Below are 11,039 nucleotides of genomic sequence, written 5' to 3'. Positions count from 1 at the left end.
TGTATGGCTTAAATATCCTGCAAATGCCGTGTTCCATACTGTGATACTCCATACCCACCATCCTATCCAGGCCACACTGTCAAGTTAACTAGTTTAGTAACAGTGGCCGCACTTACTGTCTGCTTCTTAATGACAGCCGGATTTTGTGTATATATGATTAAATATACACTGATAAGTGCTGTTGTATACTTAGGATTGAAGAAACACTAAAACACATTTTAGGCCTCAGCGCTGAAAGAAAATCAGTACTGTGGATGCCACTAATATAACATGATAGTTATTGAAAGCTTAGTAAATATAAATGAACTGGAAAAATATGAAGAGATAAAATTATTTTAGCCTCACCACATGGAATATTTATATCAATCATTATAAGTGGCTCAAACTGCATTGCAACTGTCTGATGATTTTCTCTCGACAGTAAGCAGTGCTATATGGGACTGTACTGCTGCATTCTCATTTGGGTAATTAGGCAGCCAACATAGAAACTCAGGGAGAACGCTGGCTTTGTTATTTGGAGAGATTAAAGAGTTGCAAGCATTCAAGAAAACAAAAGAAGGACAAGAGTGCCCTCTATTGACTGCTGAACAAACACACAGAAGAAAATACAGACATATACTCACGGGCCTCTACACAGGTTCACCTACTCATTAACACAAACATCTAATTGGCCAGTCACATGGTAGAATTTCAACATGTTCAACACGACCTGCTGAAGTTCAAACTGAGCATCAGAAGGAGGAAGAAAAGTGATTTAAGTTACTTCTTACACAGCGTGGTTTGGCGCTAGATGGCCTGGCCTGAGTATTTCAGAAACTGCTGATTTACTGAGATTTTCCTGCACAGCCATCTCTAGGGTTCACAGAGGATTATTGAACAAACAAATAAATAAAAACATCCAGTGAGTGGCAGTTTCCTGGATGAAAATGTCTTGTTGATGACAGAACAGAAGTCAGAGTGAGAATGGACAGACTGCTTTGAGCTCATAGAAATCCCGAAACAATTCAAATAACCCCTTATTACAACCCAGGTATGTGCAAGATACAAAATGAATCCAATACTGAATGCAAAACAAGTTGAACCTCATTGCAGATGGTCTACAGAAGCAGAAAACCGCACCAGGTGCCACTCCTGTTAGCTGAAAATGAGAAGTTGAGGCTATAATTTGCATAGGTTCACAAAAATTGGACGATAGAAGATTAGAAAAACGTTGCCTGGTCTGATGAGTGTTGATTGTTTTGTGGCATTCATACATTATAGGCTATACCTTGCATCAACAGATCAGGTTGTTTTCTTAATAATACAATAAAGCCTTGTTTAAACACCACAGCCTACCATTATCATGCTTTTATGACTAGAATGTGCCATTTTCCTGATGGCTACTTCCAGCTATGTCACAATATACTTTTTCGGGGCATTAATTATAAACGTAGTAAAGATAAATTAACAAAGATTTTTTTTATTTTCAAAATAATAGTTTAATGAATCCAGAACAGTGACCTAAATGCATTTGTGGTGGCATTTTCAGTGTATGTACAATAGAAATATAAATTAAAAAGTCCTTTTAATATAAAATAACACGACATCGAGCTGATATTTTCAAGTTCAGTCACAAAAATATGAGAGTGGAGTTCAAATAGTGTGAAAATATTATTTTAAAAAAACTGATAAAAAAAAAAAAAAGTCTTTTACAGTTCATCGTGCTGGTAGGTGAACTCCCTGGCAGATATAAACCCATCTTTATCTTCATCCTCGTTTTTGAAGATGTCATCCACCATAACTTCATGATGTGTGTCGTTGGGTGAGTAGCCATGTTTCTCAAATTCCTTCTTCAAGTACTCTTTTACCTGAAAGGTGTGGAGAGAAAATAGTAATGACAAAATAGATAGCCAGATAGCCAGGCAGACAGATCGCAAGCTAGCTAGCCAGATACCTCCAGTCTGGAGAGCTTCCAGTCATCATTTAGATCCATATCCCGGAAAGATTCGTGTGACCTGGGCCCATTTCGAATCTCCATGAGTTCAATGTCAAAAATGAGGGTGCTGCCTGGAGGAATTTTCCCTGTAAACCAATAAAAATGTCCAAGTGACAGAGATGTTACAGTGGAACGTTTTGTTTTGTTTTTTCTGTATGTGTTGCACATAGTTTGTGTTACCTTTTCCTTCCTTGCCATATGCCAGCGATGGAGGTACAGTCAGCTTCCTGCGCTCCCCTGTGCACATGTTCTGCAGACCCTTATCCCAACCCTTGAGCACCTCTCGGATCCCCAGGGTAAGCCACACAGGGTTTTTATCCCCATGTTTGCGGCTATCAGGAGTCAAAAAGAGACATGCAGTCAATATCCGGATGCCATACAGAGGACTGATATGCCAAATGTAAGTGGAATGAGGGTTAAGTGAGTGCCAGCCAACTATGTGAGGATATAAGTGTTGAGTTTGACTGTACAGCTGCACAAACGCAGAAATATGAGATGCTGCACATGTTCAGCGGCGTACAGTTTTAATAAGCAGTTGAGACTAAAGTATATGCAATACATGCATCACTGTTACATTTATTACCTGGAATGAAACATGGTGCCATTACTCTCCAGAAATCCCTCGTAATGAACAAGAAGCATGTCTCCGTTTTTTGACTTGCGGTGACACATGAAGGGTTTGTGTATCACCTCAATTTTCACTTCGGGCTCGGGCAGTTTTCCCCCAGTGACCAACACAAACAGTGATGCCAATAACGAGCAGAGAGAAAACAAGATCATACTTATAGATAACAGCACTTACTCATGAGAAGTGGATGAGATAACTTCAATTTCACTCTCTCTTTCTACAGAATTTAAAATAAAGACATGTAAAGAATGCCATACGTGGCACCCAACTTCTGCGACGAATGCACCCACTGTTGAGCTGTCTGCCCTCCTCCATCTGCAATTGGATAGCGTCATTCCTAAGCCCCGCCCTTTCTTTAGAATCTCTTCTTTCATTGATGCTTCCATGTGCCAATCACTACAATCCACACCTAGGCTACTTAAACCCATATGACGAAGGAGGGGGGCGGGGGTGTGGTGAAGAAAGGCGATAGTAACGCTCAGGATCGGCTAGTGGCAGATTCACGAAAAAGTTTACGCACTTTTATCGACGTAGTTGGAATGCAAAGCGGTGGACGTTACTCCGAAAATCACACTCGGGCCCAATGGAGTCGCTACAGTCAGCTGGGCATCACGTCCTGTTGTGATAAACAAGTAATGAACGGGAAAAACACGCAATTAAATAATGGAAGGAATGCTGTATAAGTGGACCAATTACATAAGTGGTAGGTTAACACTAAAGTCTTTGCGTGCTTTCCGTTGTAGAGCTCGTTTTGAGGCTGCTAGCTAGCATGACAGCGAGTTTGTGACGTTAAAACGGACGAGCTACCGTTAGCTGCCCGCCAGCTTTGGTAGCGTATTGACCACTAGCATTCCTATCTTTGATAAATTAGCTGTTCAGTGAATTAGAGTTGAGCCGTTACGTCAGTCTTAGCTAGCAGCGCTCGGTCATGTCCACCACCTGTCGTTATAATCTGACTTCACAACCAATTAGTTGTTGCTAACATAACTTAAGACTCGTCAAGTTCACGAAGCTGGGTAACGCTGTATGTTGATGACTTTTCTAATGCTAAAAACTAAGTGCAGTTTACAGTAATGCCACAGCATTGATTCACTTATTTTTCCCATACGCTTTATAGGTTGGCAGCCTCGCTGGTTTGTGCTTCATGGAGGAACTTTGTCCTACTATGACTCTCAAGAAGATGCCTGGAAAGGGTGCAAGGGCAGCATTAAAATTTCCGTTTGTGAAATCCAAGGTCGGTGTGCTCCACTTTACTCTGTGCACGGTTTAACCAGAGCAAGCATCCTTTGGGTGCAGTACTGACAGGCATGTTCCCTTGCTTGCTGCTGTTTTTTTTTTTTTTTTTTTTTAGTTCATTCCTCTGACTCTACACGAGTTGACCTGACCATACCAGGAGAGCAGTACTTTTACCTCAGAGCCATCAATGCAGCAGAAAGGCAGAAATGGCTGGTGGCGCTGGGAACAGCCAAAGCTTGCCTTACAGACAACCGAACCAAGAGAGAAAAAGGTATTTGGATACTTTACAAGATACTGTTGCAAGTAAAAACAGGGTAAAAGCGTTTAGACCTGGAATAGTACAGACCATACTTACATACAAGTGTTGTAAGGCATTTGCACGACTTCTCAAACTCTGATCTGCTGTCTGTGTGCACAATGAATACAGAGCTTCAGGAGAATACAGAGGCGCTGAAAACTAAGATGTCAGAACTCAGATTGTACTGTGACCTTCTCCTCCAACAAGTAAACAAGATCAAGGAGAATGATGAGCTAGGAGACACACCAGAGGTAAGGTTAAAGTTTGGATGAGCTGATGAAATGTGATATGCTGCTGTTAGTGTGAAACTGCAGTATAGAGTAGCTAGTTTGCAGTTGCTATGTACGTATTAATAGACAAGAAACAGTTGTTGTATACGTCTTGAATCTTTTGGCTTGGATTTCAGCAGATTTCGTTAGCAATCTACACCCAACATGTATGTTTGTGTTTCCTTCTCAGATGGGTCTAGACACTGGGAATATGGTGAAGTCTACATGCACGACTTTCCTTAAGACTCTAGAGGAATGCATGCAGATAGCAAATCGTACTTTCACTACAGATTTGGCAACACAGAGTCCACCAGGAACTCCTCCAGTAGCACCCATCAAACCTCAGAAGGTATACTTCTCTCACCAGCTCTGTGTGGGCAAGCTAGTATAATTGCTCTGGGATTGTTTTCCAAAAATCAAAATATGCGTAGTCACCCAGTGTTTGTCTGTGTTGTGCTGTCTCCACAGATTAAACACAGCCATCATTTAAATCAGAACCTTGGAGAAAAGTAGGTGGCTTCTCTTACTGTATTGAATGATTTTATCGCTCATGAAGTGCCACGTAGGTGCTAAAGGTAGCACAGAGCAAAGAGATGTTCAAACAAAAATACAGTTTCAAAAGGTTTCTGTTGATATTCTGCCATTGTTGTTGCATTTTGTCAAGGGCATAATTTCTGTCCCAGCTTTTTAGAATTGACACATTGTCCTGAAACATATTACAGGTGGAAAGATTTGTCCGAAACCTCAGGAGAAACAATTGCACATGACAGCCAGACCCTTGACTCCGGGCCAGAGGGACCAGATGAGCCAGGCAGACCAGAAAACCAATCTTCTCCATCAGGTAGGTCAGGTTGCCAGCCACTCGCTTTTCTTGCTGGGGAAGTTCCTGAACTAAAAACCATTACCGCATTCCACAAAGGAAAGACTACACAGCACTCAAGGGCCCTGGTTGTTGTTTGTGTATTCTATGAACTGAAGTGAATAGATTATTGTCTTTTAGTGAGTACAGTGATGGATGACTTGTTCCATTATTACATTTCCCTTAGCAGTGACAAAGCCTTTACACAAAGGGGCCATTGCTGAGAAATAAGACTAGTCTTTTCATACTTTATTACTTTGATTGGGATCTATATAGTAAGTCAATGGAGATGCAGAGGTTTTTAATGTTTATTTTCTTATATTGTATTTTAATGTAGCATAAGAAAATAAATTAATATATGCAATATAGCCATTTAAAAAGATAGCTGTCTCTTTGTGAGTGCTCGTATTTCTTCATATTGTCATCTCAGCTATACAGCTCTGGCTCTGGGTGCAGCTGCTTCACCCACCTGCTATTCAAATCTTCTATTTGCAAGCATCAGCCAATAAGAAGAAAGTTGTCTTACAGGGAGAGATGAGGAACCTAAAATGGCTTGAGTTGCTGTACCAACTGTGAATTTGTGATGCTACTGGAGTAGCTTTCTCAGGGTCATAGGTCGTGTTTAATAAAAAAAATGTGTAGACACTAGACTGATTTTTGACAGTCTAATTTGCAAAAAGACTCATGCATCGTTGTTTCATGCAGACACTGAAACAGCCAGCAGCTCAGAAGTCCACAAGGATCAAGTTAATCCTAGCTTACCTACTACCCAGACCACCCCTGAGATTGAACACTATGACCAGCCAGCAGAGGGGGATGACGAGAGTGAAGATGATGAACAAAAGCAGATAGGACAAGAGCAGATGGACAAAGTGGACCAAAGTCAGACGCATGACAACAACAATGGGGACGTGAAGGATTTTCGACTTCAGCACCAAGAAGAGGGTGAAGAAGAAGGCGAGATTCCCAGAAAGTCAACTGAGTCAGAAGACACAGAGCAGGTGGAAACATTCTTCAGCACAATGAGTCACAGGTATGAAAATGCCACTCAGGAAGCTCACATCCCTTAGGACACTTTACTTACTGTGGGAATTTAAGTATACAATTGTCTGTGATATTTCACTGCTGCAGTATTAAACTCATTTAATTTATATGTATAGTATATTTGTAACTAAGGCTCTGCGCTTGTGCTGTATCTTCTGACTAGACTGCACAGTGACTTAGTTTGTTAATAATAATAGTGCTGCAGTATTGCACAGAATAGTTTAATAACAAGTTTGAAAAAGTCAGTTTTTAAGATCTTACAGTCAAGTGTTTTATATCAGTGTGTTCTCTCTTGATCACATGACACAGAGAGGCCCTCGTCTGATATTTGGGTTTGTAAACCTGTTTTGTTAACTTTTCTTTCTTTTTCAAATACTTTTTTTTTTTTTTTTTTTTTTTTTTTTTAAGATTCTGAGAGTGTAATCGAACATGTGGCTAGAGTGTGATTTACATCTGTACTGTTTGAGGTGAATGTTATTGTAATGCAGGAATCAAACAAAGGGAAAGATTAGTGAAAACCACAGCTCTTTTAAGTTTTAGATGAAGTAGTCTTGGGTACTTTTGTCAGAGTTGCATGATGTTTTGTGTGACTTGTCTCTCTGGCTTGGTTTTGAAATGTATGCTCCTCTAATTAGTGTGGATGTTGATTAAGCATCCACAGTATTGTTCTTCTAATCTTTATTATCATGTTTTCTTTCTGTTTGCTTTTGGTCAAATAAAAACTGATATGGGATAGCTTCCCTCTAATATATTCTGCTGTTTGAATCTATTCTACTTCTTGTTTTTTGTTTTTTAGATTTAGTGATATAAGACTGGATGACGACAATGGTATCCCTACACAAGAGTTTTTGGACTCATGCTATGCAATAGTACCTGTATTAGGTAGGCCGGTTACTTTAAGCCTCTCTTCATCTTTATCTGACACCCTGTTCCTAATTCTCATGGTTCCCATTTGCATTTCTTGTAATCTCAGCATTTTTAACTCCGATAAAGAAAAAAAAGACAATCACTTTCATTTGCTGTTTTCCCCCTCTTTTATGTACATGTTCTGTCCTTCATAATCTTTGCAATTAATGAGGTGGCAGCTTTCTATCACAGGTTCTTCATCACACTTTTCCTTCATGTCTCTGTTACTTTCTTTTTGCACATGTATGTCTGTCTTTAGTTGTTCTTTGTAGCCCAAAATAATATCATATGACAAGGTTAATCATAAGAATTAGGTCATGCACATTTTTGTGCTGTGTGCACACTTTGTTACTCACAGTGTATTACGTCATGATAAAAAGTCGCCATTCACAGAATTACAAAGTGAAGAAGTGCAAGACCTGAGTAACATGGAGCCAAAAACATTGTTTTTTTGTTTTGTTTTATAAAAAGGGTCTGCCTTGTTTGTCAGAGTTATTCCTGTGTTAACAAATACCAAGGCTGAAGTAGGATTATTAGGAATTATCTTTAAACAACAGCTTTCAATTAGCACACATGTAAGAGGTCGAAGGGAATGTTAGTCTGTATTTCACATGAACTGACATCAGTAAAGGTTACTTACAGTGAGCTGTTTTCTAAAGTTAAAATTACTTATAAGAGAGAAACTTGATGTATGTAATGGTTGTCTATAGATAAACACATAAAACATCTCAATAAGCTTAAATTTGTATCTGAACTAACGTGACCTCTTAGCTAAAGCCTATTCCCAGCTTTGTTTGAAAGTTTACAGCCCACAGTGATGGTAACCTATTTTTGTCTGTGTGTGTCCTATACTTAATACAGTCCAGTAGGTCTTAGAGTGCACCGTAATCCCTCATTTCAGTGTTATATTTAGTTTAAATCTGAAGGACATCTAAGCAGCCTGTTATTACTTAAAAACATCAAAACATTGTGCACTCAAAGTAGGACACAAGTTGAGAATCTGTGCTTCAGAACCAGCAAAAAAAAGTTATCATAGATTCTCTCTTCTCAGACAAACTGGGATCCACAGTGTTTGCACCAGTTAAAATGGATTTTGTCGGAAACATAAAGGTAAGAGCACATGATTTTGGTTAATCGAAGGAATAACAGTGAAGTTGGTCTTTAAAAGTTGCTCTAAATTATTCAATCACATTTTCAAAACTGCATTAAAGAGTAGAGTCCAATCAGTCATACAGTTTGTCAATAATGAGGTATTTATTTCATTCCCCTTTTTTGTTTAGCTTTAGTGTTCTGTCCATTTCTTGTTAATATTTTTTGTCAACAAGCATATTTAACTATATACTGTGTATTAAATATTCATTAATTGCAGTTAGTCGTTGAAAGTCAGAACAGTCTACCAGAGTAGAGAGTACTATGTCACAGTGTCTCGTGTTCTGTTGTAGAAAATTCACCAGAAGCTGAGGTCAGACCCTGAGAGCTTTTCTACACTACAGTCTATTGTGCTGCATGAAGTAGAGACAGATGTTGCCCAGGTGCGCAATTCTGCAACAGAGGCTCTGCTGTGGCTCAGACGAGGGCTGAAGTTCCTCAAGGAGTTTCTGTCAGAAGTCAACGCTGGAGAGCAAGACATCCAGGGAGCACTAAGTAATGCATTTCTGTTTTACAATGCACATCTTAACATAAGTTCAAACACGTAAAAGTGTTGAATTGTTCCTTCTTTTCTTTCACCCAGACAACGCTTATGGGAAGACTCTTCGGCAGTACCACGGGTGGGTTGTCCGTGGTGTATTTGCTGTAGGTATTTTTATTTTTTTACCCAGTCCAGTATTAATACCTTCTGAGTATATTTATTCTTTGTGTGACAAGTACTTGACTTTTTTTTTTTTTTCCCCCCCAGTTGGCGCTCAGAGCTTCCCCGTCTTATCAAAGTTTCACAGCTGCTTTAGTGTCAAGAGAAGGTGACAAGCTGAAGAGCGATTTTATCAACGGCATGCACAGGGATCTGGGAGTGTATCTGCCTGCCATGGAGAAGCAGCTGGCCATTCTTGATGCATTATATGAAGAATACAACCTTGAGTCTGACGAGGTGGTGTGAAATAAGAACAAGAGATGCTCACGGTTCAGAGAAGAACAGAGCCCCTCTGAATGGGCAGAGTAGTGGCTAACTGCTGGAAGAAAGGTGTACAAAGTAGTGTGAGACTGTCTCGTGTCATTTTGAGACATTTCAGTAGTTTTTAAACTCTACAGCAGGAGAGGTTTTGGTATGAAGAGGGTGTTCATGTGTGTACTTACGACCCGAGAAGGGTTTAACTGAGCAGTACAATTAATTAAGGTTGGTTTGAGGAGATTTAAATTCCAAGTCTTGTTCCAGAGACCGGTGACAGCGAAGGTGTTTCTAATCTGATTATGCAGACTCCAACCATAATTATTCATTGTGACATTTGTTTCTGGTTGTTGCTGTATTGTGGCTTAAGGCGTACTCTACATGCTTTAAGGTATTTAAGCACAGGGTATTTGGTTCTGGTCAGTTCCTTGTAAAATTGTTTGATTCCCTTTGAATTGATCAGTATGATCAATATGAAACTATTATCAATGTTGTTTTTTTTCTTCTTGGCTTCAGTGAGATACGATGATGCTTCCAACTAGCACAAAGCACTATTTTTTTTTTTTTTTTTTTTTTTTAGCAAAAAAAAAAAAAAAAAAAGCAAAAACTATTCCCAAAATGTGTCTTAAGTATGTGATTGAATTACGTACTAAGCTAACTTTTAGTCAGTTATATAAATATTTTCCTGTACTTACTATAAAAGCTTAGTAAACATTACTATGTGTATATATTTTTCCCTGAAAATGAATTCAGATTGTGCAGTTTGACAATGGATTTGTTGTGTTTTACATAATGTCATTGTGAACTGTTGCTCAAAGTTTCCAAGTGGACCAAAAAGGAACTGTCATGTGAATGGCTTTAGCCTCTGCTGCCTACAGTAACTGAAAACAAGAAAGGAAACCGCATAGCTGTTAAAAATATTGACAACTGCTGTTCATGTGGACATCTGCACAAACCTATGCATTTTTACAATGTCTATTTATTATACCATAAGTTATAAAGTTCACATTAATGACATGAATTGTTCTGTCCAACTTTTGTGTGAATGTATGGACATTTGTATTCATAAGGCATGCTTTTTACTGCATGTTTGGTGTATTTAGCAACAGGTGCCAGGCCAAGGGCTTGAAGTGAGTAAATGAGTAATCCTAAAAGTGGTAGTTACAGAACAGTAACCATTTTCAGCTTATCGTCCATGCTATTGTACATACCATTGTTAAGTGTTGTTACCAGGTGTACTTAATATTTTATTGATGTCCAATTAGTGAAATGATCAGTAAGACTGCTCTTGCAGGCTGGGTTAACATTTGACTGCAAATTCACTGAGCCATTTGAAAAAAACAAAACAAAAAAGCAGGAAAATTATCTTAGGGCTTTAAAAAGAAGCTTACCGGATAGTATTTTCAACTTTATTATTGTTATTTTTATTTTAAGAATGCAAACACTTAAAAACTCCTGTACAGTAAATAAGTCATTTGCAGTAGGTTTACATCACAGGTGTGCAATAGGCTTATTTCTGATGAGTTTTAATATTAATCCTTTAGATATTCTGTTGTAATATTACAACAAATAATTGTTTTTTCTATGGATGTAAATAAGATGCTATTTGATTTTTTGCAAAATAAACATAATTAAGTTGCAGTTTGTCTTCTGTCATGCTGAAGTTAAATATGCTACCATGTGGTTTACGTGCCTAGAGGTAAAGGCTCTTTACTTACTG

The 11,039-nt window shown here is 38.7% G+C and overlaps 2 protein-coding genes across 2 annotated transcripts; one reads left to right on the top strand and one right to left on the bottom strand.

Annotated features, from left to right (window-relative positions):
• Positions 1–1,644: 1,644 nt before the first annotated feature.
• fkbp14 (FKBP prolyl isomerase 14) lies at positions 1,645–2,913 on the bottom strand. The gene is made up of 4 exons (XM_080896072.1): positions 2,559–2,913; positions 2,156–2,307; positions 1,934–2,061; positions 1,645–1,847 (listed from the first exon to the last, which is right to left on the bottom strand). Exons 1-4 carry the CDS (start codon positions 2,753–2,755, stop codon positions 1,689–1,691), a joined length of 636 nt encoding a protein of 211 aa, XP_080752198.1. The 5' UTR covers positions 2,756–2,913; the 3' UTR covers positions 1,645–1,688.
• Positions 2,914–3,068: 155 nt separating this feature from the next.
• On the top strand, positions 3,069–9,926 carry plekha8 (pleckstrin homology domain containing, family A (phosphoinositide binding specific) member 8). The gene is made up of 13 exons (XM_080896069.1): positions 3,069–3,306; positions 3,721–3,837; positions 3,955–4,110; positions 4,267–4,388; positions 4,597–4,755; positions 4,875–4,915; positions 5,129–5,247; positions 5,971–6,298; positions 7,106–7,191; positions 8,267–8,325; positions 8,658–8,859; positions 8,948–9,009; positions 9,113–9,926. The coding sequence occupies exons 1-13, from the start codon at positions 3,267–3,269 to the stop codon at positions 9,308–9,310; spliced, it is 1,689 nt and encodes a 562-aa protein (XP_080752195.1). The 5' UTR covers positions 3,069–3,266; the 3' UTR covers positions 9,311–9,926.
• The last annotated feature ends 1,113 nt before the right edge of the window (positions 9,927–11,039 follow it).

Source organism: Rhamphochromis sp. 'chilingali', assembly GCF_963969265.1.
Source record: "Rhamphochromis sp. 'chilingali' genome assembly, chromosome: 11".
NCBI classification, from domain to species: Eukaryota; Metazoa; Chordata; class Actinopteri; order Cichliformes; family Cichlidae; genus Rhamphochromis; species Rhamphochromis sp. 'chilingali'.
Note: the sequence above shows the minus strand (reverse complement) of the source record. Positions and strands in the feature narration are given on the sequence as shown.

Coding starts and splice junctions, on each gene's coding strand:
- fkbp14 (XM_080896072.1), bottom strand. CDS start 2,755: ATGATCTTGTTTTCTCTCTGCTCGTTATTGGCATCACTGTTTGTGTTG. Junction 2,308..2,558: donor GGCACCATGTTTCATTCCAG/GTAATAAATGTA, acceptor GACTCCTGATAG/CCGCAAACATGGGGATAAAA. Junction 2,062..2,155: donor ATATGGCAAGGAAGGAAAAG/GTAACACAAACT, acceptor ATTGGTTTACAG/GGAAAATTCCTCCAGGCAGC.
- plekha8 (XM_080896069.1), top strand. CDS start 3,267: ATGGAAGGAATGCTGTATAAGTGGACCAATTACATAAGTG. Junction 3,307..3,720: donor GTGGACCAATTACATAAGTG/GTAGGTTAACAC, acceptor TACGCTTTATAG/GTTGGCAGCCTCGCTGGTTT. Junction 6,299..7,105: donor TTCAGCACAATGAGTCACAG/GTATGAAAATGC, acceptor TTTGTTTTTTAG/ATTTAGTGATATAAGACTGG.